The sequence below is a fragment of the Lolium rigidum genome, chromosome 5, assembly GCF_022539505.1.
Source record: "Lolium rigidum isolate FL_2022 chromosome 5, APGP_CSIRO_Lrig_0.1, whole genome shotgun sequence".
Taxonomy (NCBI): Eukaryota; Viridiplantae; Streptophyta; class Magnoliopsida; order Poales; family Poaceae; genus Lolium; species Lolium rigidum.
The window spans coordinates 255,747,007-255,770,966 of record NC_061512.1 but is presented as its reverse complement, the minus strand read 5'-3'; the positions used below and the strand labels follow the sequence as shown (position 1 = coordinate 255,770,966).

Here is a 23,960-nt window from a genome sequence, read left to right as displayed (position 1 = left end):
CCAGCAGCCTACCTCCAATCGTATGCATGCATTCAATAATTAAATAGGAATTAGAGCCCACTAAACTGCCGGTCTAACATCTAGCTAGTATATGGATGGGCTTTTTGTTTACTCCAAGTGACGTGGCAAGGCTATACAACCGGCAACGGGCTCTATTATTAGTCTTGCTCTTAGTCCAAGTCTGCCGGAACTTTTGATCGGGCAGGCACCAGACCACGGTGTTCGTCCAATCTTGACCCCCGACCCCGAATCCGAACGTGTTCCCTGGGGACGTCTCCAGCGGTGGATACCATGTTTGGGTCGGCCGTGAACATAAATAAAAATGACTAAATCTTAGCACTTGTTTGGGTCAGGCTGTCCTAACGGCCCGATGCAATTTTGTTCTGATAAAAATTCATATATTAATAAAAGTAATTTACAAGTGGGCTGAAAATGAAAATATAGCTTAAATAAGAATAGATAAAACCCTAGTTTCGCCACTGATGCCTAGTCCTCCTTCCTGAGGTCGATTAAGGGTTCCAAAGCCACGGCTCAGATAAGACACGTCGTCTAGGTACCATTCTTAGCATCGTTGGTATAACTCTCACGAGGCGAACGTCTCCCCTTTGTAGGAGTCCGGCCCAAAGCGAGTCATCCTGCATACCGGGCGGAAGGATGAACTGGCAGCGGCGGATCTCCTCACGCTGCGTGTGGCACGAGAGCCACCGGCACCCGATGCGAGCTAAGCAGCCATCATGCGGGAAGATTGGCGTGCAGCCGACCATCACACTGCGCGCTCCTCGTCGTACAGCCGGCGGGAGTGGTCAACTAGAGCCTGCCTCGTGGTCATTATTCGTCTCCCGGAATGCCGAGGACTTGCGCATGACAGCGCTCGCACCGGAATCCACCTCAGCGCCGCCCCCCCAAAACTAACTTGCAGAAGACGAAGCGGGCACGAGATGCTGGCAGGCGGGCCCGAGGAAGCTAGGCACGGACACTCGCGCAGCTACAACCATGCCCTTGCTTACATAGTTGGAGTCTAAATTTAAACTGTAAATGGATTGCCACGGACATGTTAGTTCGTTTGTAGTGGACCGATGGGCTAGGGTTTTAATCTTAACGTGTCCACACAGATCAAAACAGACACAGATGACACGTTGCAGCTGGAAATGGCCTAAGGGCACGTACAATAGGGTGACGTCAGCCTTCTCTTAGCGGTGCCACGTCAGATTTTTGCTTAGTTTGAGGAGAGAGAATGAAAGGAGAGAAGGTTGTCTTCTCTTAGCTAAGAGATGATCTATAGAAAATAAGGAAAGACATTTTCTCCATTGTACGACATGTCTTTTCTTAGCAACATAATTTTCTACCAATTTTAATCAATTATCATTAATTGCTAGGAAAAACTATAAAAGATAATATATTGTATGATTTGTATGTACTGTCATGTCATCTCTAGATAATGTGACGGTATAAGGAATGTCGTGCCTTCTCATTGTACACGACCTAAACTACAGATGAGCCGCTGTGTGGAGACCCCGAGACGCCGTTCGTGCTGCTGGTGCTCATCACCCACCTGACTGATCGATTGCCTGAATGATCGATTGCCTGAATAAACAACGCGACGAGACGACACAGGTCGGCCGAGACCCAGAGCCAGGGTGTGAACCGGAGACCCAAATCAGGCAACCGCCCTCCACCCACATCGCCGTCACCAAAACCCCCCACGAAATAATCAAAAGAAACACGAGCACCGGTCCAAGCGAAGGCGAAGCTTCCAGCTCACTGACGTCCGACGTCTCCCACCCCATACCGTCGCCGTCCCGCCGAAACCGAGCGGCCACCTCACCCCGCCCGAGCAGACGCGGTGATCCTCCCGGTCTTCTCCTCCTCGTCTCCGCCTCCACTGCTCCAGGATAGATTCATTGATCGATACAGTATATAGCCACGCCGCGGCCAAGCACCTACCATTTTTTCTTTCTCTCCTTCCTTCCTCGCTGCTACTACCCTGTAAAGCCGCAATCACTTTCCGCTTTTGGAGTTGCGGCGGGCATGGCGGTGCGGGCTCTGCTCCTGGTTGCGGCCTTGGCGGCGGCTGCTGCATCAGGGACGGAGGCGCTGAGCCTGGACGTGCACCACCGGTACTCTTCAACGGTGCGGGAGTGGGCGGAGGCGGCGGGCCACCCCGGTCACCGCGCCCCACCGGCGGGCACGGCCGAGTACTACGCCGCGCTGGCGGGGCACGACCTGCGCCGCCGCTCCCTCGCTTCCGCACCAGCCCCCGCGCCCGCGCCCGGCGGCCCGCTCGCCTTCGCCGACGGCAACGACACCTTCCGCTTCAACGCCTTCGGATTGTAAGCGCCCTTGCCCTGTGCCTCTGCCCCTTAATCACCTTGCCCATCACCGTCTCCGACTCTCCATGGCCTCACCCGGCCACCGGGGAAGACGAACGGAGACCGATTGATTGGTAAAGCACAGAAAGCTGCTGTCATTGTCGTTCTTGCTTTCGGGCTAACTAAAGAAGTGGCGGTGGTTGCGCAGCTTGCATTACGCGGTGGTGGCGCTGGGGACGCCGAACGTGACGTTCCTGGTGGCGCTCGACACCGGCAGCGACCTCTTCTGGGTGCCCTGCGACTGCGTCAAGTGCGCGCCGCTCTCCGACCCAACCTACGGCGTATGTACTACCATCTACTCCTCTCCTTCCTCACAACCCTCTTGACTCCATTGATTTGTTTTCTTCTGTTTGTTACGATTCGTGCTCCTGTTAGTTCTGCTCCACGAGATATTTCTGGTGATAATTACCGGATCACGATCGGATTAGTTGCGCGCAAACGAAAAAGGGACTATTAGTTGGTGGTAGACATGCTTCCGCGGTGGAGTTGTTCGGGCATATTTCGGGGGAAAAAAGGGAAAAAATCACGGAGGCACAGCACGTGCCGTCTGGTTCAGTGGAAACCTTTCTAGGAGCACGACAGCTCGAGCTGGGACCTGATGACCGACCTTAAAAAACACTACTGTACTGCTAACCAAGACTTTTGAAAACAAATTCTTGCTGATTGTTCATGCACAGTTGCTGAATCATGTTGCCTGAATTGACCCTTAGAGCATGTTTAACGGGCCCCTTACTTTTCTGCCCCGTAAAATGCGAGTATTTCGCCCCGTATAAAAAAAGTGCTTCTAGATAGATCGTTCTGTCTAGCAGATCCCGTATTTCACCCCGTAAATTCGTAAATTTAAAACCCCGGGAAACTTGTTCATAGTCATAGTTCATAGATAGTCGATCATACATACGGATCAACATATAGACATATCGAATTTCGCGATCCTAAATGGATCGCGACTTCTAGCTCGGAGAGGTCGACGATGTATGTGTCCGCCTCCGCCTCCTGCGCCTCCTTCACGGCGGCGATGGCCGCCGCCTTCTCTTCTTCCTCCGCCCTCTTCTTGTCGGCGTCGTCCTTGAAGGATGCTGCTATCTCCTGCAAGAAGAGGGGATCTTCCTCCTCCTCCTCCTCTTCCTCCTCGCCGGCGAGCAGAGCTCCTCCGCCGCTGGTGCTCCCGATGCGCCCGTCCCATGCCGCCTTCGCCCGGCGGTTGCGCTCCCACTCGGCGTGCCACTTGTCGAAGTCGGGGCCGCTTATCGGCTTGAGCGGCGGATCCTCCTTGTACCGCCGCCGCCGCCCGCGGCGAACTCACTGGAGCTTCGGCGGGACGCACGGGGCACCGGCGTACCTGCACGCCGCACGGCGGCTCCCGGCGGCGGACCGCTTGCATTGGAGACGCCATGCCTCCTCGACGGTGTCCGGCGAGCGGGATCGCTTCGATCCGCTCGCCGGCGATGCGGTACTGCTTCGGCGTGCGTACATGTTGACCGGCGGTTGAAATGCGGAGCTAGGGCGCGCGGGATTTCTCGCCGGAGCTAACTGGGGAGGCGGTGGCGCACGCCGGAGCTAGGGTTGCGAGTGAGGGGTTAACCCCTCACTCGCACCTTCGCCCGGTATAAGTAGGGGGCGGCGGTGCGGATATCCTGGGCCCCGTATTCCGCCGAAGCGGGCCGGCCCGAATACGGAGCCTGCTAGACTGCCCAAACCGCGCCTGCCTCGTATCCCGCCGGAATTTTACGGGGTGGGCGGGTTTTAAGGGGCCTGTTAGACATGCTCTTATAACACCAAAACGCTACATGTCTTGCTGAATTACTGATGTGTAACTGTAAACAATTTGAGCAGGATTTGAGGTTCGACGTGTACAGCCCCGGGAAGTCGAGCACCAGCCGGAAGGTGCCCTGCAGCAGCAGCCTATGCGATCTCCAGACCCAATGCGGCGCCGCCAGCAGCAGCTGCCCCTACAGCATCCAGTACCTGTCCGACAACACCTCCTCCAACGGGGTGCTCGTGGAGGATGTCCTGTACCTGACCACCGAGTCCGGGCAATCCAAGATCACCCAGGCCCCCATTACATTCGGGTATGTATATGTCCTTCATGATCTTTTACATTCTTAAATAATCCTGAGCCACTGCTCGCTTTGCCATGCTGAATTTTTGTGAATTGTTAGCTGTGGACAGGTCCAGACAGGTTCGTTCCTAGGCAGCGCGGCGCCCAACGGCCTGCTCGGGCTCGGCATGGACAGCAAGTCGGTGCCTAGTTTGCTGGCGAGCAAGGGAATCGCTGCCAACTCCTTCTCCATGTGCTTCGGAGAAGACGGTCATGGCAGGATCAACTTCGGGGACACCGGAAGCTCGGACCAGCTGGAAACACCGTTGAACATCTATAAACAGAAGTATGTTTGCTTGTTACTGAATCTCACTGTTTCAGAAACTAGAAATAGGTTTTGTCAAACTCACGGTGGCGTGCTCCCCTTTCCGCAGTCCGTATTACAACATTACCGTCACGGACGTTACGGTCGGAAATAAAACGTTCGGCACCAAGTTCAGCGTTGTGGTGGACTCCGGTACCTCGTTCACCGCTCTCTCCGACCCGATGTATACCGAGATCACTACCTCTGTAAGTAGATTTTACCAAATTAGCAGTTATTTGACCATATTTACAATTTCTCGATGGCTCTCATCTGTATCAATTCTTGTTCAGTTCAATGCACAAGCCAAAGAGAAGAAAAACCAGCCTGATTCTTCATTGCCGTTTGAGTTTTGCTACACCCTAAGGTAAGTTTATCTAGTGACCTGCCTTGAATATAAATGTTCACAAGCTACTGTCTGTCTGTACCTGACGGATATGCTACTCTCCAGTGCCAAGGGAGACATTAACACTCCAAACATAAGTCTGACGACGAAAGGTGGCAGTTTATTTCCTGTCAATAACCCAATCATTGTCATAACAGATACTTCTTCGGTGAGATAGAGTTTACACTACATAATCTTCTTCCAGCCAAGTAACCCATAGCTACTTAGTTTATAATCTTGCTGCTCTATGATGGAACAGAAACCAATTGGTTATTGCTTGGCTATCATGAAGAGTGAAGGTGTTAACTTAATTGGCGGTGAGCTCCTATTCTCTACACTCTTAGACTATATAAAGATGCCTTGCTCTGATTTTTTTTTAGATTCTGTCTGAACCATACTAGTGATGTTTGAGGTGTGCAAAGGGTTACCCCATCTAGCTTTATATCCTTAATTTGGGTCCCCGGATGGAGTTGGTAGCATATGTTTGTTAGAAAGAACCAATGATTGATGATTTATTATTACTTTCCGGATGTAGTGTTCATTTTTAGACCTGCTTCGCTAGCTTATTTGTCAGGTTTCTGTACTTCTTTATGCAAAAACCTCATATATTTCAGCATTAACTATCCATGTGCAACCTCTTTGTTAAATCATTATTGCCTATAAAGGTTATACCTTTTGCCATGATATGTCTTAAACTGCTCACTAAGTCACAACATTGCAGATGATCTGCCTTCTTCTTACCGCTTATTGCTTGGTCACTTCCATTGCAGAGAATTTCATGTCCGGGCTGAAGGTTGTGTTCGACCGTGAGAGGCTTGTCCTGGGCTGGAAAACATTCAATTGTGAGTACCCTCTGAACTTTATTTTCGGTTTTGGTCCATTACTAGTCCAGAAAATGCCCTTACACAATGTGCTTGTTATGATCGTCAGGCTACAACGTCGACAACTCAAGCAAGCTTCCTGTGAACCCAAATCCTTCATCCGTTCCTACGAAACCCGCCTTGGGGCCAAGTAGCTCTAATCCGGAAGCCACAAGGGGTCCTTCACCAAACATCACCCAGATCGACGTGCCCCAGCCTTCATCCAGCTCGTCTATCCAGTGGCACTCAAGCCGGACCCTCATCGCCGGCATTGCTCTGCTGTGCTTGGCCAGCCTTTGATCAGGCTGAGCTGCCTGGCATTACCTTGTACTGATTAATCACATATAGATACAGGATCACACATTTTTTGTGTAGATACCGTAGGAGTTACAGGATAGAACACAGGATGAGTTGCATAGATAGCTATAGGCCATTTTTGATTGATTTTTTAGTGCTGATATGTCTGGTAATAATGCGGTCTGTGACGAGGTGGATGATCATGTATATGTAGAAACCTCTTGGATGTATTGAGTGAACCACAGAATAAATGAATGATGATACAGCGATTACAGCCTTATACTTCAGCTGCAAAATGTAGCAGGTTTCAGCATACATCTAGCTGAAGCAAGTATAGATCTTCATAAAGTTTGTTATATTATGCAGGTGCAGAATTAATATGTTTTGAAATAACAGGAGGGGAGGTGTTTTGCAGGTTGTTATATGTATAACTAACTCAAAATAGCAGATTGTTCTGCATTTGTGCTATTTTCCGTGGTTTCTATTCCTTCAACAGGAGTCAGTTGTTGTTGCGCCAGCTGCGAAATGTAGCAGGTTTCAGCATACATCTAGCTGAAGCAAGTATAGATCTTCATAAAGTTTGTTATATTATGCAGGTGCAGAATTAATATGTTTTGAAATAACAGGAGGAGAGGTGCTTTGCAGGTTGTTATATGTATAACTAACTCAAAATAGCAGATTGTTCTGCATTTGTGCTATTTTCCGTGGTTTCTATTCCTTCAACAGGAGTCAGTTGTTGTTGCGCCATTAGTGAGTTTGCCCTTTTCAAAATGCTAATTTAAGGTCAAAATTATTTATTTTCTAAAACACATTTTGTTTTCCAAAAGCACACACGATTTACAGTTATGCGTTTATATTCTGGCGAAAGAAATGGGTGTGCTTGAGTTTAGGGTTTAGCTAGTTCGTTTAAAAATTATCAAAATATTCATTGTTGCAGTTTTAGAACTTTTACATCTTCAAAAACACATACAAAAATGTACCAAAATGACATGAACATAAACGGAGGGTCATTGCAGTTACACTTAGTTGAATATTTTGTCCTTTTTCACTGATCATATTTTGGGTTACTTTTTGCTGCTGTTGATGTTATACCATGATGCACATCCAGGGTTGTAAATGGATAGGATAATTTTCACACCGACTCTGGCTCCGAACATATTTTAAGATATTCAAATCCGATTTGAACGAATATGGTGGATAAGTATATATCCCAATCCGAATTGGCGCCCCAGATACGGTATAGAATATGGTATAACAAACCATGCAGATATGGATTATCTGAAAATAATTAGGATTATCCAAATGTTTTAAACCGAAAAATCCGATTTTCGAGTCAAAAGCCAATACCAATCTCACAGAGATAGTAGTTCTTGAGATACTGTTAGGCTCTAACTACCACCGATAGACTAATGGTTAATCTATTTAGTTTATTTTTATACCATCTTGTGAATGCTTGGATTTTAAATTCAGTTATGTCCCTATTTACTTAATTAATTGACTTATGCAAGGCTGCAAAGTTAAATCTTTCTCAAGTTTTGGTAGAAAAATAATTACTTATCCATGAGAGTATCTATCTGACTATTTTTGTTTCTGGCCCGAGTCCGGCTCATTTCTAATTTTTTTTTTTGAGAAACACAGTACAAACGCAAGCGCTCACATACGCGCATACACTCACCCCTATGAACGCACACACGCACACCCTACCCCTATGAGCACCTTCGGAAGACTGAGCCGGCGGATTGGATCTTGAAATTGACGAAGTCACCACAGGCGCCTCGCTATCGACGGGAACGTCGCCTCCCACTGAATGAATATTCCGCCTTTATGAGACACACAGATGTCAAACCTGGGGTTTGAACTCTGGTGGGCTGGGGGTACAACCACCCTCCTAACCACCCAACCTCAGGTTGGTTCTCGGCTCATTTCTAATTTGAATCCGCTGTCCCATATATTCTCATCCAAATCCGCAGCCGACTAATATCTGCTCCGATCTGAATATGAGAAAGAAAACATGGTAAAAAATATGCTACGAAAAAATCTGCTCTGATCCAATCCGTTTACATCTTATGCACTTCTATGGTTTATACAAGAAATTTCAATTTGCACCAAAATATAATGCTAAGCTCAAGCACATACAATGCACGTAGAGAAAACTATGCTGCCTTTTTTTTTTCTGTAGATCAACCATATCTTCTTTTTTTCTGTATGGTAGGCGCGTTTAAAAGAAAGAATTTTTTCTCATATTTACTGCTCCAGATATTTTTTGCGACGAGTTGAGGCTCTATATTAATCAAACACCAAAAAAACCTTGGCAAAAGAGTAAAATAGAATATAGTCTTCCACACACATGTACCGGTGACACACCAATGTTGCCTCCTTCAGAGTTCTGTGTCACTATCGAAATTGTCGGGACAAGAAAGTAGTACCCACACATGCTGCGGGAAATCACCGATCTTTGCAGCTGACGATGCCAATCCCGAAGAATCCAAAACAAGGAGAAGAAGACCGATGCTAGGTTGATCACAGTCAACACACCAACCTCCACAAGCTTCCTAACGATGCCAGGAAGTAACCCACTGGAACGATGTCGAGGTGCGGTGGACTTATTGACTGTCAACGATGACGACATTGCCTTGGAAGCGTCAACCAGAGACCAAAACCCAACCCTAAAACAACAATAACGATGCAAACTACATGTGTCCCCAGAGCCTCCCCGCGCTCCCACACCAGTCAATCCAGTGGAGAAGGCGGGGCGGCGATCCATCGGTGGTAGAGGAGGGTTGGAGGCAGATGCACAAAAGGTGGTGGCAGGGTTTATTGTGTGATATTAGGTGATCACTCTAGATTTTGACGTTTTTCTTTTAGAATGCACATGTATGTTTTGTATAAGGGCTCGTTTTGGTGGCCATCATTTAGTGTTGAAATCATGCGTTTGACCGTGGAATGAGAACGGTCATTTCAATTAATAGTTTCAGCGAATGTCTATGGTGTGTAAAGTTAATTTTCATGTCCTTCAACCTGTAATCCTTCTAGAAACCATTTCATAAATCCTTAACAACAAATCTAGAAAATATTTTGTGAAAAAAAGTTTTTTCCCTGAGAAATTCCAAAGAAAAAAGAACCGTTACTATTTTGCTGGACCGAAAACTTAACAGCTAATTAGGCCCATCGGGCCAAAACCAAACTATTAAGGCCCACAGACCTTCTCCAAGAACCCACGAATCCCAGCCGTACACGCGGCACCGTCCCCGGAGATCGACCCGCAAAAACCCCGAAGCGTGGGCTCAGGGGCAATCCCGTAACTTCCCCCCCGCAAAACCCTAGACGCGCGAGCGAGTCCGACCCGGTCCCGCCCGCCCGAACGGGAGGCGGCCGTATAAAAGCCCTCACTGCCTCCCCTACCCGGCGGTTACCTCATCGACGCCGCGACAAGCCGCCAGCCAGCCAGCCGACCACGCCGCCGCGCACCGCAGGTAATGCCTTCTCGCCGCCCGCGCGCGCGCCATTGCTGTTGCCGCCGCGCGCTCCTGTGTTTCGTTGGATCTGAGAGGGTGGTCGTGGTGCGCATTGTGATTGTGGCCTTGCAGAGGAGCGAACAGGGATGGATCGGTACCAGAGGGTGGAGAAGCCCAGGGAGGAGGTGCCCATCAAGGAGAATGAGATCCGCATCACCACCCAGGGCAGGATGCGCAACTACATCACCTACGCCACCACCTTGTTCCAGGTACCCTCCCGCCCGCTGCTGCCCGTTGCGCGCGCGGTTTGAATTGTCTGTTTAGCGCCTGATAAGATAAGCTGTTTGGTTAGGACATTGTTAGAAAGGTTAGCTGAATGATTGGTCCGTACGGACTGCCGTACTGATGTGGTAAGCCCGTGTAGCCAATGCAGACTATTTGAGGCTAGTGGGTATAGTTGCCTCTAATGTTTTATTGGAACAAATTGCTTATATATATGGTGCTCTGTTTGGTAGGATACTAGTAAGATTTTAGCAATACCGTCACCATAGTTGAATATACTGTATCGCAGGTTAGGCTTATGTTCTAGATAAAATGCATTGTGGCGAACAAATGGTGTACTCTTCCATAGTTTTTTTTTTTGACTTCAAACTTCGACCGATACTTGTCTAGTCTCCCCTTTTGCATGTCCAATCACTTTAGTTGGTGGGTTTAGTACGTGGCACACTATTCCTTCATCTGTTGCCTAATTGATTGTGACTGTATGTCCCATCCACGTTTCACCCGTAATGGAATGTGCGTCACATCATTGTTCCAATGATTTCAGCGGGGTGCGCTTTATGAGTTTCATTTTAGGCCCCACTACCTTCCATTACGGGTGTTCAATAGTCCTCTCCTTGGCCTATTTTGCTACTTTTCCTTTGTCAAGGATGCACGATGATTTATAACTGCTTGACCAGTTCTCTATGCTTTGGGCCTATCCATCTAGTGGTAGTTCTACTGTAAAAGTTAAGCGTGTACAAGCGGCATCCTAAAATACTTCACATCGAAATTTTACATGGCTATATTTTCTATCGAAATTAACATTAATGTACTGTGGCTGATTCTTTGCAATATATATACTTAAAAGGACAAAGGTTGCGATGAAGTTGTATTCAAGGCAATGGGAAGGGCCATAAACAAGACTGTCATGATTGCAGAATTGATCAAGGTACTTTCTCACCCCTACTACTCTGCTTGTAAATTTTAAGTTTGACTTGTTCTAATTGGTGGTTGCTCTTCTGTTGCACAGAGGAGAATTGTGGGTCTCCATCAAAACACCGCCACGGAATCTACTGATATTACTGATACGTGGGAGCCACTGGAGGAAGGCCTACTCCCGTAAGTGACATTTTAAGAAGATCTTAGCATAGAAGGCTAAGATATTTTTTAGTAGTTGATTGTTACTATCAGTATGTTAGAAATATGGGTTCTTACTTTAGATGAAATATGTAATTGCTCTTCTGATGCTATCTGAACTTTTCTTTCTGCAGGCTTGAGACAACAAGGCATGTGTCTATGATTACTATAACTCTTTCAAAGAAGGAGCTGGACACTTCCTCTGTCGGGTATGGATGCTTTTTTTGTTAACTGTATATCTGATAAGAAGAAAATCTTGTTTGGTAGCTTTTATGCTACCCTCTTCAGTTGTCTGGAGGATTGCTAGTTAATTGCAATGTTCTTTGACAGGGCCATTTGACTTGGGTCTATCAAAATATATTAGCTTGCTGCATGAACTTGTAAAATTGCAAATTAGCAATAGTTATATTTTCTTGTGTATGATGGGTTGAATAAATTATATGAGCAGGTATCAATCTCCACTTCCAGCAGACAAGGTGAAGCCATTTGTTGAATATGATAATGAAGAAGGTAATAGCTAGTTTCGCTTTAGTGTCTTTTTTAAAAATATTCTTTATGGTTTCATATTTCACTGTATTTGTAGATGTACACTCACCGCCTGGACGAGGAAGAGGACGTGGTCGAGGTCGTGGAAGGGGAATGGGAAGGGGTAGAGGTGCACGTGGTGAGGCTAACTACTACTTTGTAAATCTTGTTTTAATGTAAAATGTGCAACCCCTGTCCCTTACACACTGATTTTCAGGAAACGGATATGTGGAGTATGGTGATGGTGGCTGGGAGGGTGAGCATGCGCCTGCTTATGCAGGCAATGGGTATGCTGACCATGCTCCAGCTTATGAAGGCAATGGTTATGCACGTGGTAGAGGCCGCGGTTTCAGAGGCCGTGGCAGGAGAGGCGGCTATGGTGGCCAGCCTGATTATCAGCAAGAGGGAGGGAGAGGTGGCTATGGTGGCCACCGGGATTATCAGCAAGATGGAGGGTATTATGACGATGCACCAGCACCACCCCGAGGTGGTGGCCGTGGTTTCAGGGGCCGTGGCAGGAGAGGTGGCTACGGTGGCTACGGTGGCCAGCCTGATTATCAGCAAGACGGAGGGTTTTACGATGAGGCACCTCCTGCACCTGCTGGAGGTAGGGGCACACAGCTTCCTTCTATGACTTTTTTTGATCTGTTCCTTCTATGAAATTGGTTGTATGTATACACCTACCTTTGAACTTCTGCATCCATGTCTGTGCTGCAGGCCGCGGCCGTGGTCGTGGGAGAGGCCCAGCCCGGGGCAGAGGGCGTGGTGGCAATACCAATGGCATGGTGTACGCCGCCGCTTCCACTGCGTAAGCTGCCTGCAGCTCTCTGAAGCTGTTGCCCTTAGTTGGATGCCTGCTCCAAGTATGAAGATGTATCATCTGTGTTGTTTGTCAGTTGACATATACTTTGTATAAGCTTGACATTCGTTGTGAATGCGGCCAGATTTTGATCTGTGACTAGGTTTGTAGGGTAGAGCCTGTTATGATCGTGCTTTCTTTTTCCAAGTAGATGTCAAACTAATTGTAGCTATCAGTTGGTAAAGGTTTAGAGCAGGGCATTCTTTTAAATTTTTACATAAAACGAAGTCTTGTTCTCTGTTACAGCGTGCCAATTTCGTTTTGTGTCCTGTGTTTAAAATGTAAGTTATACTTAGTACTCATATTTCTCATAACTACTTAAGCTTCTAGGATTACGGTTTAAGGGAGTTCAAAAGCTGTTTTCATGCTTTACGATTTATGAAAAGCAGCAAGATACTAGCAGAATTCGTATACACTGTTCGATTCTGTTGACTTAAGGTTATTCAGATTATTCGTTTGAAAACCTGCAAATATGATAGGTTTTTTTGAACTTTGCTGCGCCTTGACTATTAAAATATGTACTTTGTGAAAATTCACTTTTGATCTTGGGTGCATAGGCTCCTGCCACCTGATCTTTTTTAAAAAATTCAAAAATTTCTGAACAAAAATTTGGCGTGTACATTTCGACATTCTGTCCATGCAGTTATCCGGAAAACTGACATTTTTTTGTTTCATGTGTAACAAATATAAAGAAATGTCTCTCGAATTTTTTTAAGCACCAAATTGTCCTTTTTACACACACAACGCAAAATATATCGGTTTTCTGCCAAACAATTTTATGAGCAGATAGAATGTCGAGATTGATGCGTCAAATTTTATTCAGGTTTTCTTTTGACATTTTGAATTATGTTCAAAAATTATTTCAAATTCAGAAGCATATGCAACCAGGAGCCAAAAAGATCTCTAGTACTTTGTTCCTACATACAACAATGCCATCAATCATTTTTTTTCTAGGAATCTTCCGCTCTAAGTGACACATGAAATTTTTAGCCTTTTCCCCTTCCCATTCCAAATTCTTAAGCATATCACCTCCCATTGGCCTGCATTCGCGCTTCCATTCCACCCAACATTATTTTTTCGGAAAATATCTAGTGATACCACACATCACAAGATACCATGATACCACTTCATAAAATTTAAATTGTAAGTGTAAAAAAATTCGAAACGAATTTGTGGCTGTTGACAAGATGTGTATGTACATTCTCTAGATTTTTCACAACCAAATTTAAAATACACCATGATAGGGTATTTTAAATTTGGTTATGAAAGTTACAAGGTATGTAGACACACATCTTGTGAACACCTAAAATTTTATTTTTAAATATTTTGATCTTTAAAATTTAAAATTTAAAGAGTGGGCGGAAATTCAATTCGGCTCCCGGGTGCGTATGCACCCTCTACCAAAAAATCATATTTCGAAATGTCGAAAATTTTTAACAAATTTTTTTACATGTACATCTTCGTAATATATGTTCGTTCGTCAAGTTTCACGAAAAATCAATATTTTTTATGGTCTATATAAAAAAGAGAAAACTTATCTTATGAAAAGCATTATTTTTAGCACTGAGTTTTGTCTTTTTTACACACGTCACATGATAAGTCATTTTTTATGAAACAACTTTTTAAGCGTGTAGCACGAGAAGATTTACATGCGGATTTTTTGTTTCAATTTTTTTGAAATTCAAAATATGTGTAGGATGCATTTCAAAATAGAGGGAGCATATGCTCCCATGTTCCAAAACACCACTCCCGGTATCAACGTATTAAATAAGGTGAGGTATCACTAGATATGTGTGGTGACCCGGCATACCACTGCATGGTGTAGTATGCAAGTCTGATATAACACCAATGAAACACCGTTCCACTCGTATTATATCGCTCAGAGTGGTACAACAGAAACATATGCGGGTCCAAGGCATGTCTATAGAATTACAACCCGGACTCTTTACAAAAGATCCACACGGCCTCCTACTTTACAATGAGGTAAACTGCAAATAAACTCCAAAAGAACGACTCGTGATCTAATCTTATCACGTACTCTATTTATAGAGTATTTGACTAGCTAAAGAGGCTATGACTAGATTCTATCTAAATAGGAGCTAGGTTTAGGAAGCTAGTTCCCTTCTTCTACTTAATCTAGGTTTTCTCCATGGTAGTTGTGGTGTTTGACTCTTCCGGCAGGTTCCTGTCCCCTTGAAGTATTTGTAGACTCCTCGGTCTTCGAGTTGCACGGTAGATCCTCCTTTGATGGCTCCATATCTAAGCAGGGGATTTAAGAGTGGGATGAGTACGAGCGTACTCAACAAGTTCATTATAGGAAAGAGGTGTTTAATGCACTAGCTACGGCATTAGACCAAAAAGTCTAATACCCATGCAGGTTTTCATAACCATTTCTTAAAAAAGGTTGCTTTTATTCAGAAGAACTATGTCCGTCAGCCTTCACCGGTTTACTAGAACTTCATGGAGCTCCTTTCCGGCCGCGTTCGCAGTTCCATATCCCGAACAGGGAGTGACAGGTCACGGTTCTTTACACTCTGCAGAGGTGTGTTGCTTTACCCATAAGAGATCTTAACCTTGATGCCAACCGAGTCTATAGTTCTCGTCCACACTTCCTTTGGTGTGAGGCCCGGTATAAGGTCATAGCCAATCATATTCCTCCGCTACCTCATACACCCACCCGTTGATGCAAACTCCGACCCCGGGTCCTCGCCGGTGCTCTTATACCAATTAAGGACGGCCCCCGACCACGACAACAGTTCGAGTCTCTACCATGAACTCCTTCGCCGCAGCACTGCAACCCATCATAGACCGCAATTACCGTGGGGACTTCATCGGGACCCCCACCCTACCACTTGTCCTCTCTTGGATCAAGGGTACCACTTGTCCTCTCTTGGATCAAGGGTCTACGGTAAAGCGCATCCGTTGATGTACAAGAGGTGGAAATACAATTGACTATTCCGTCCCACTCCGGATCTTATGGTTAACACGGGTATTACGGCACAAGAATCACTGGCGACATTTGTTGTTTAATCCTAGATGGATATAAACCCTTGCAATGGAACCTCCACCATATCAACACAATCCATGGTTCCATTGCCCACCACATAGTCATATTCATAGTTATGAAAGTAGTGGTTTTGGTTTTTATGCAATAGTGATAATCATAGTACTTTGCAAGTAATTTGATAAAGATACTCAAATGACATGAGCAAGTGATGAACTTGCCTTTCTTGATCGCAAGATTATGCAGACAAGGTCTTCGATACGCAGTAATTCCAAATTCTGAAATAGCATCATCGTCCGGTAAGGACGATGTTTAAAAGATTGGCAAGGATGCAATAATGCATAAGTATGAGATGCAATCGCTCTAAGCGTGACCTAACCCCGATGATTTAGGATTAGTGAGTGGTAATGATTAGTTCGGGGTGTGTTGCACTTTTAGAGAGATTCACAAACAAGGTTCTTATTCAGGTTTGTGTTGTTTTATAATCATAAGCAAGTGGTAAAATGCATAGTAACAATCATCCACACCAATGAATAGTAGTTGTATAATAAGTAAAGAGCAGTTGTCAATTTTAAGTCCTATAGTGCTTGGTTGATGATTCTAATAATATATTTCAAAAGAATAACTTTTGAAGAACATGTTCTTTAATAAAGAACAAGTAGGATAATTAGGTTGGGGTTCTATGGTTGACTATGGTTTCATGTAGTTGCTTGGAGTAAGTATTAGATGGATTACCACCTAGTTGGATTCATCAACACCAAGAGTTTGTAAGGTTGAGTTAAGCCTGACCTTCTAAGCAATTATCATACAAGGTTGCTATCAAGATTGGTTCATCTTGTTGGTGGTAGCTAGGTATTGGCTATAGGTCCTATTAGGCAGAATTGATGATGATTCCTTATTTTCATCAAAAGAATAACTTTTGAAGAACATACTTCTTAAGTAATAAGAAGTATCACAATTAAGGTTGAGGTTACCTAGGGTTTACATTTGAACTCTCTAAGTATTTTTAAAATGGTTGGTTCCTAAATAGGATGATTAATGGTGATGACATGAAAGTACCATTTTAGGGTTCACTAAGAGGTGGTACTTCTTGGTCATATAAGGTCTATTGGAAATGAAACATGACATGATAAGTTCATGTGTATTTGGCTTGTTCTATTTTAGTAGATCATGAGCATGCATTTATTTGTTGCATAGTATGAGTCTATGAGTAAGGTTAAGCTCATATGATTTAACCTTATAAGTTTCTAGGGTTTTAGAGTTGAAAGGAAATTAAGGTTTCATATAAAAATATGAAATGAGGGTTTAGTTCATGGTGGAATTAAGGTTTCTTATTTACTATGCAATTTTAGGATGATGACTTGTTAAGTGAAGTTGAATATAAGAAATAAGTTTTATATATGGTTTGATATCTATTTAAAGATTATTATTTAATTTTTCTTACTTAAGATAATTGGGGTAAATATCTTTTTAGGGCTTTTGTCTTAATAGAATCAAACCTAGGAATAGGCCTTCTAAAATTTAGAGTAGACTTTATTTTATTGTGTTTTATTTTTTTAAAGTATTTGTTGTTACTATCTTGTTTATTCGTTTATTTGTTTTTATTACTTTATTTATTCATAGAATGGTTCTAAAAAAATATATAATCCAAAAGGAGAAAAATGGGCAGATCCCATTTGATCCAGCCGGACCCGACCTAATGGGCCGGCCCACGAGCGCCTGGCTTGGTCGGGTCAACCCGACCCAGCCCTACTCTCCCCTTCACTCCTTTCTCTCTTCTTCACCCGCACGCACTCGACCCCTCCACCAACCTTTCTCGCGACCACCGAGCTCTGCCGCGCCGCCGATTTCTTCTTGCCGCCGCTGACCCTCTCCGGCGCCGACGTGATGGGGCTTTTGCTCGCCTGTACGAGCTCTACGAGACCCCCCTGTTCGATTTGTTTTCCCCTGCCTCGGTCGCTCGCACACTACCCCGGAAACCCTAGTGGTTACCGGCGGTTCTACCGTCGCTGGCTGCTGCTTCGACCATCTCCGGCCACCTGCGAGCGAACGCCCGCATAACCTGAGCCATAGGGCTCGTGCTCGCGGCGCAGCTCCAGCGACTCGCGTCCCCGGCTGCTCCCTATCCTCTCCGGCACCGGCGAGGTGGCTCGAACCGCCCCGACGTGCTCTACATGGCGCCGGCGGACGGCAGTGTCTGCAACCCCGGTGCCCCTCTTTGGCTTGCCATGATCTGATGGTGGTGATGGTTATGGTCGTGTGTCGACCACGGTCTCGACGCCGGCAGGACGGCTACTGGTGTGCAACCCCGACGTCCATATACTGGTGGTACTATGTGGTGCTATGACCACAACTTCGCCCTCGACTTCGATGCCGGCGGAGCGGCGCTGTGCGCGCAACCACGGCATCGACTTCTTCCTCGTTGATTACTGTAAGCAAAATCCCTCTCCTCTCCACTCTGCCTCTGACTATGTATTGCAAAATTACTCTAGCTTGTTCTCTTTGATATATGGCTTGGACAAGTGAGGTATGATCTAAATGATCACCGAACCGTGTGTGGCAGGGTTATTACTTGAGAATGCAATACCCCCGGTGGCGTTAGATTAAGCCCATACTTGTAGTTGCTCTTGTTCTGGTAGCTCATGTGAGGCTTATGGTGCTAGGTGGGGTGTTGCTTGGGTTAGTGAAGCTTTGGATTCACTGATATATATGTACTAGACTTGATATTGTGTCTCTGTTGAGATGATTAACTATCCTGACATGTGTGTGATCTGTCGTGACTTAATATCGATGAAACCGAACCTAGATAGTTCGATCAACTGGATTAATTCAGCTATACCCATGTGTAGCTTATTACTGAATATGGGAATGTGAGAGACATTTAGATTTGCTAGCAGATTGGTGATGTACCTGATGGTTGGCTTGTGCTTTGGTGCTACTGTTTTAATTGTGCTTCAATTCCAGGCTGTTGTTGCTAGTACCTAGATCATGTGCATACATGATCAGATCTTGTGGTTATGTTGATGGCTTGCTTATAATTAATCTGATAAGAACAGATATGGCTTGATTCTTTGGCCCGGCCTATGATGCAAAGGCTGAGGCACATTCTATGATATGAACAGATACTACTTCTTGTGGTTTGTTTAATTCTATGATGAACTAGCATAGCACTTCTATGCTAATCTGAGAATCATCTCTCCTACCAATTTTTCTGTGAGCTATTATCGATAAGAACAGATGCTTGCTTGATCTTGTGGTCTTGCCAATGATGCAAAGGCTGAGGCATTGTTGGATAATAGAACAGATACTACTGGTGCCTTTTTATTTCTCAGTGATGAGGCTGGCATAGCACTTCTATGCCATTCTGAGAGAAAATAATCCTTCTATCCTCCTAGTCAAGATCTAGTGGAAGGGTATTTGGATTTGTTGGCTTTTCTTCTCTGTGATGAGATTAGCATACCATTTGTATGCAAATCTGAGAGTGTTCCCCACCAAAAATTATTTGAACTAAACCGAGAAGATTAACTCGTCGTAGCAGAGTGGACTGACTTGTGGTGAAGTTGTTCTGATGGTGAATCTTGATCAGCTGTTACTTGTGGTTGTTGGCATGTTCCTCTTCCCAGTTCTTGATCTACTCAAGTTGATCTTGCTTCCCTTCTGGAAGTCCTCCTCTTCCTTGCTGTTGTCTTGACCAGAACTATATCTATCTAAACATAATGGTTGTGTAATTTTTGGTGAAGAACTGTGGATGAACTGATGGTGTTCTTGGGTGGATATGGTGCGGTTTGTTGTGGAGAACTCTGTGAAGGGTTTCAAGCAGCACAGCTACGGCTGGTTTGCTTCTTTTATCTACTTGTTGTTGTTGTTGTTGTGTGTTGACAGCACACCAGATTGCATGTGTGTGTGAGCTGCTTGCAGCTGCTTACATGTGAGACCCTCCTGGTTCAAGTTTCCATGTGAAGATATTTCTATCTATGGATCAGCTCAGTTGGCTTGGTATTATCCTTAGTTGTATTTTGGTTTTGACGTTGCCAAGTGTTAACTTGACCCTGCCCATGATGCATGAGCCTGAGGCCAAGCTTTGTTGATAAGAACAAATACTACAGATTTGGCCTCTAAATTAACTACTCAATGATGAGTTCAGCATAGCAACACTATGCCAAAACCTGAGAGTAATCACTAACCAAAATTCCTTTTTTTAGTTATTTTATTTTTGCAGGAATTCAAGTTAAGAACAGAAGAAGAAAATAGAAGATGAAGAAATAGTTAGGAATTACTGTAGGGTTTTTATTTCCATTCTTTTGTAATATTCTTTTAATTCCTCAATCATGTGAAGACATTGTATAATTGTGTTAATATCAATAAAGAACTGTTTTGTTTTCTCGTATGATAACTTTATTACTCGAATTGCTTGTCTTGTAAATATTGCATGACTATAAATGTATTCAAGTGTTAAGTATCTATTTTAGGGTTTATATTTTGTTTTGATTATATTATGTGGCATAAAGGTTTAGAATTCAAATTCCAATTGAAATTCTTATTTGAGTTTCTATCTTTCATATTTGAATTTGAATTCAAATCATTCCCCCCCAAATCACATGCCTTTACAGAGGTCATGTCGAAATTTCTCGCACTCACATCGATGACCTAATTCAATTCCACCGATGCAAGAGAAACCTCGATCACTTTGATAGTTTTAAACAAAAGCGCGAAAATTCCCCGGATTTTCTATGCATGAATGCAATGCACACATCTCGTTTCCTCTATTTTTGTAACCCCAATACCTGGGATATTACAGTCTCTACCCCTTAAACTAAACTTCGTCCTCGAAGTTTGATCTCTCTCACGTTTCGGAATGTGGATCTGACTTGTGCAGACTACGGCTTCTCTCGAACTCCGTGGTGATCTCACTAGATATAATTGAATATATTCCTTGTCCAGATTCTTCCTGGAATCCATTAGGTTTTGTCTCTGAGCCATGGCTTCTTACTTCAATTCCATGATTACTTTCAATATTATAATCTTGTTTCCTTTCTCATTGAAGATTCAATGATGGGACTTCTTCTGGTGCTGCTAGTCTTAACTGAAGACTAATTTGATAATAAACTCCTAATTGATAAATAGGTATTTGTTTTCCCTTACTACCAAAAGTGCAATAATGGTACTTGGTAAGGTACTAAACATGGAAATGATCATGATGGTTTATTCCTCTAAGAATGGATTAGACTCATTTAGTCCATCCAATCATGGTTTATAGTTGATACCTATAACTATTTTGTGTTCTTTAGGTTCCATGAAAGGAATCATTCTAATGGACTTTAGCTTTGGTAAAGTCAATATCCTTCAGTCATTAGCCTTCTCGAGCTGTATTTTGTCTACGGTATTTCCTTTGTCCAACTTATTTATGTTTGACTTACTTGAGCTTTCATACATCTGAGTAAATACTACTCACTTTCTCAAGTTATAGTCCACTTCTTTCTTCCTCGAGGTATGAACCTCGGCTTCTGGTCTGACATCCTTCTGAAAGTAGTGTTCGATAATCTTATGAAAATAAGATCAAACTTCCTCTTAGTTCAGACCTTCATCATCTATCTTGCTCAAAATATTGAGTTTTTGTACTTCCAACTCAATGTTTACTCTACCCCTTAGAGTTTTCTTATGGTATTGAACTCCTTTTCTTCCAACCATTGGATTGATGGTTAGAATATTGGTCTGGTTCTAACTTATGGTTTATACTTTTCTAAAAGTCTTGTGAGGCATCTTTGTGGTGTATCCACTCAATTGTGGACATCCAATGTGAATTCTTCGACTAACTGATTATAGGTCATTGTTATTTGGCTAACAGAATTTTATTTGTTCACAACTTTTTGATACAAATAATCCAATGGTGGACTACTTGATACCAATTGTAGCTATTTGTTATCTAAAAATGGATTCTATTATAGGTTCTGATCAACTGGACGAGACATTCTCTACCTTATCTCGCAGTATTGATCCTATACCAATTGTGGTCTTCTAATATCTACTATGTTCTTCTTATATCTGCTATGATTTCATATATCATCTTCCTTTTTCGAGGGTTCATTGGTGCAAGAAAACCACTAGCTGACACTATGATTATAGTATCCTAAGTGATTTCCCATGCATTCCCTCTTCTATATTGATTATGGATCTGCTTGAGCTTCACCATAATCACCAGATTTCTCACCTTCATGCTTCTAATGTACTAAAGTACTCCTTTGTTGAGGCTAAGCATGAGTTTTGATTGGTACTTCCTTCTGAATATTGTGGTTGCTTCCCACAATTTTGCTTCCTTCTTTTGGTGAACCTTCATCTCGTCATTAGAATCTTCAGAATTCGTCACTTCCTCACACGGATACTATTACCTTCTAGATCTATAACATCAAGTAAGGACTTGATATTGCAACATGCATTTGCATACCAAAGTCAAACTTCATGTATGGATCTAGTCAAACAATGAAAATCCAATAAAATCCAAGAAGGTTCAGCTTTGTGCATATAATACACACCATCATAAGCCTGAATATACTAGTTGAGTAAGACATCTCTAAACATCAGGCTCTGATGTGTAGTATATAACACCACATAAGATAGGTTATATTGTGATACTTAGCACGCATATGGGGATTTCTATTATTTGTCTCAACCTTTACCTTAATTGCACATCTGCAACGAGATAAACTTGAAACAAAGTGGTCTAGGATAGTTGTGGTTAACCTAATTTTCTTTGGAAGTACTAACAAAGTATTATACCATATATAGGTGCTATTGAGGACTATTTTGTATGATACCACTAGTTCTAACATGGTTATTCTGAATACATATTTATTAGGATATAGTTCCTATACTTCCAAGTGTTTCTATTGTAAAACTATGGTCATGATGTGCTTGGCACACTTCTTATTGTTCTGGAACACAATTCTTGCACTATTTGTTTAGCACTTAGCTTCTTATTGTACTCCTCCTAAATACTTTAGATGTTCTACTTCATCACATAATGACTCTCAAGTGAATCATATATGATTTGCAACTCTACCATGTAGGTAGATATATATTATTCCTATCACTCTTCCTTATCTCCCATGATTGACTCATCATGGTCTATACTATCTCATATCACTTGTTTTTATCACTTAGTATCAGTGGTTTCACATGTCTAGATAATTTTACTTACTCATTACTTGTATTGGTTTACACCTTCTAATAGGATATCTTAATTAATTTCATCACTTGATATAACCCCTATTACAGTTCTGGATAACTCTTACTTAACCATAACCTGTGGTGGTACACATCTTCCAATAGGATATCTTCCTTATGGTTGTATCCTCTCTTTGGACTACCATGTATTGTATACCAACTGTGATCTACTCATATATTGTTTTAGGAACTTAATGGTGTGCTCTATGTTTAGCTAACTAACTTAAGGAAGAAACATTGACTTAAGTGTGTCAGGATTATTCTCAAGTGAATATCCATCTCAAGTCATAAGAAGTATTTGGTTTACTCGGGACAATTTCCTATAGACACTACCAATCCTATAGGTCTCCTTTAAAGGGTTTTAATCCTAAGGTCAAAGCATTTGCTCTGATACCAACTCGTGGTGACCCGGCATACCACCGCATGGTGTAGTATGCAAGTCCGATATAACACCAATGAAACACCGTTCCACTCGTATTATATCGCTCAGAGTGGTACAACAGAAACATATGCGGGTCCAAGGCATGTCTATAGAATTACAACCCAGACTCTTTACAAAAGATCCACACAGCCTCCTACTTTACAATGAGGTAAACTGCAAATAAACTCCAAAAGAACGACTCGTGATCTAATCTTATCACGTACTCTATTTATAGAGTATTTGACTAGCTAAAGAGGCTATGACTAGATTCTATCTAAATAGGAGCTAGGTTTAGGAAGCTAGTTCCCTTCTTCTACTTAATCTAGGTTTTCTCCATGGTAGTTGTGGTGTTTGACTCTTCCGGCAGGTTCCTGTCCCCTTGAAGTATTTGTAGACTCCTCGGTCTTCGAGTTGCACGGTAGATCCTCCTTTGATGGCTCCATATCTAAGCAGGGGATTTAAGAGTGGGATGAGTACGAGCGTACTCAACAAGTTCATTATAGGAAAGAGGTGTTTAATGCACTAGCTACGGCATTAGACCAAAAAGTCTAATACCCATGCAGGTTTTCATAACCATTTCTTAAAAAAGGTTGCTTTTATTCAGAAGAACTATGTCCGTCAGCCTTCACCGGTTTACTAGAACTTCATGGAGCTCCTTTCCGGCCGCGTTCGCAGTTCCATATCCCGGAACAGGGAGTGACAGGTCACGGTTCTTTACACTCGCAGAGGTGTGTTGCTTTACCCATAAGAGATCTTAACCTTGATGC

At 43.5% G+C, this 23,960-nt stretch overlaps 2 protein-coding genes across 2 annotated transcripts; both read left to right on the top strand.

Moving 5' to 3' along the window:
- Nucleotides 1-1,905: 1,905 nt before the first annotated feature.
- Nucleotides 1,906-6,590, top strand: LOC124657490 (aspartyl protease family protein 1-like; the record flags this gene model as incomplete). Its single annotated transcript, XM_047196035.1, has 10 exons — nucleotides 1,906-2,330; nucleotides 2,518-2,650; nucleotides 4,203-4,438; nucleotides 4,529-4,753; nucleotides 4,842-4,977; nucleotides 5,062-5,135; nucleotides 5,220-5,322; nucleotides 5,413-5,470; nucleotides 5,924-5,995; nucleotides 6,084-6,590. Coding segments are annotated over 10 exons (1,692 nt in total), but the record flags the coding sequence as incomplete, so codon positions are not given.
- Nucleotides 6,591-9,900: 3,310 nt separating this feature from the next.
- Nucleotides 9,901-12,513, top strand: LOC124655273 (myosin heavy chain IB-like). The gene is made up of 8 exons (XM_047194195.1): nucleotides 9,901-10,034; nucleotides 10,895-10,975; nucleotides 11,057-11,145; nucleotides 11,298-11,372; nucleotides 11,612-11,673; nucleotides 11,747-11,827; nucleotides 11,906-12,295; nucleotides 12,406-12,513. The coding sequence occupies exons 1-8, from the start codon at nucleotides 9,912-9,914 to the stop codon at nucleotides 12,498-12,500; spliced, it is 996 nt and encodes a 331-aa protein (XP_047050151.1). The 5' UTR covers nucleotides 9,901-9,911; the 3' UTR covers nucleotides 12,501-12,513.
- The last annotated feature ends 11,447 nt before the right edge of the window (nucleotides 12,514-23,960 follow it).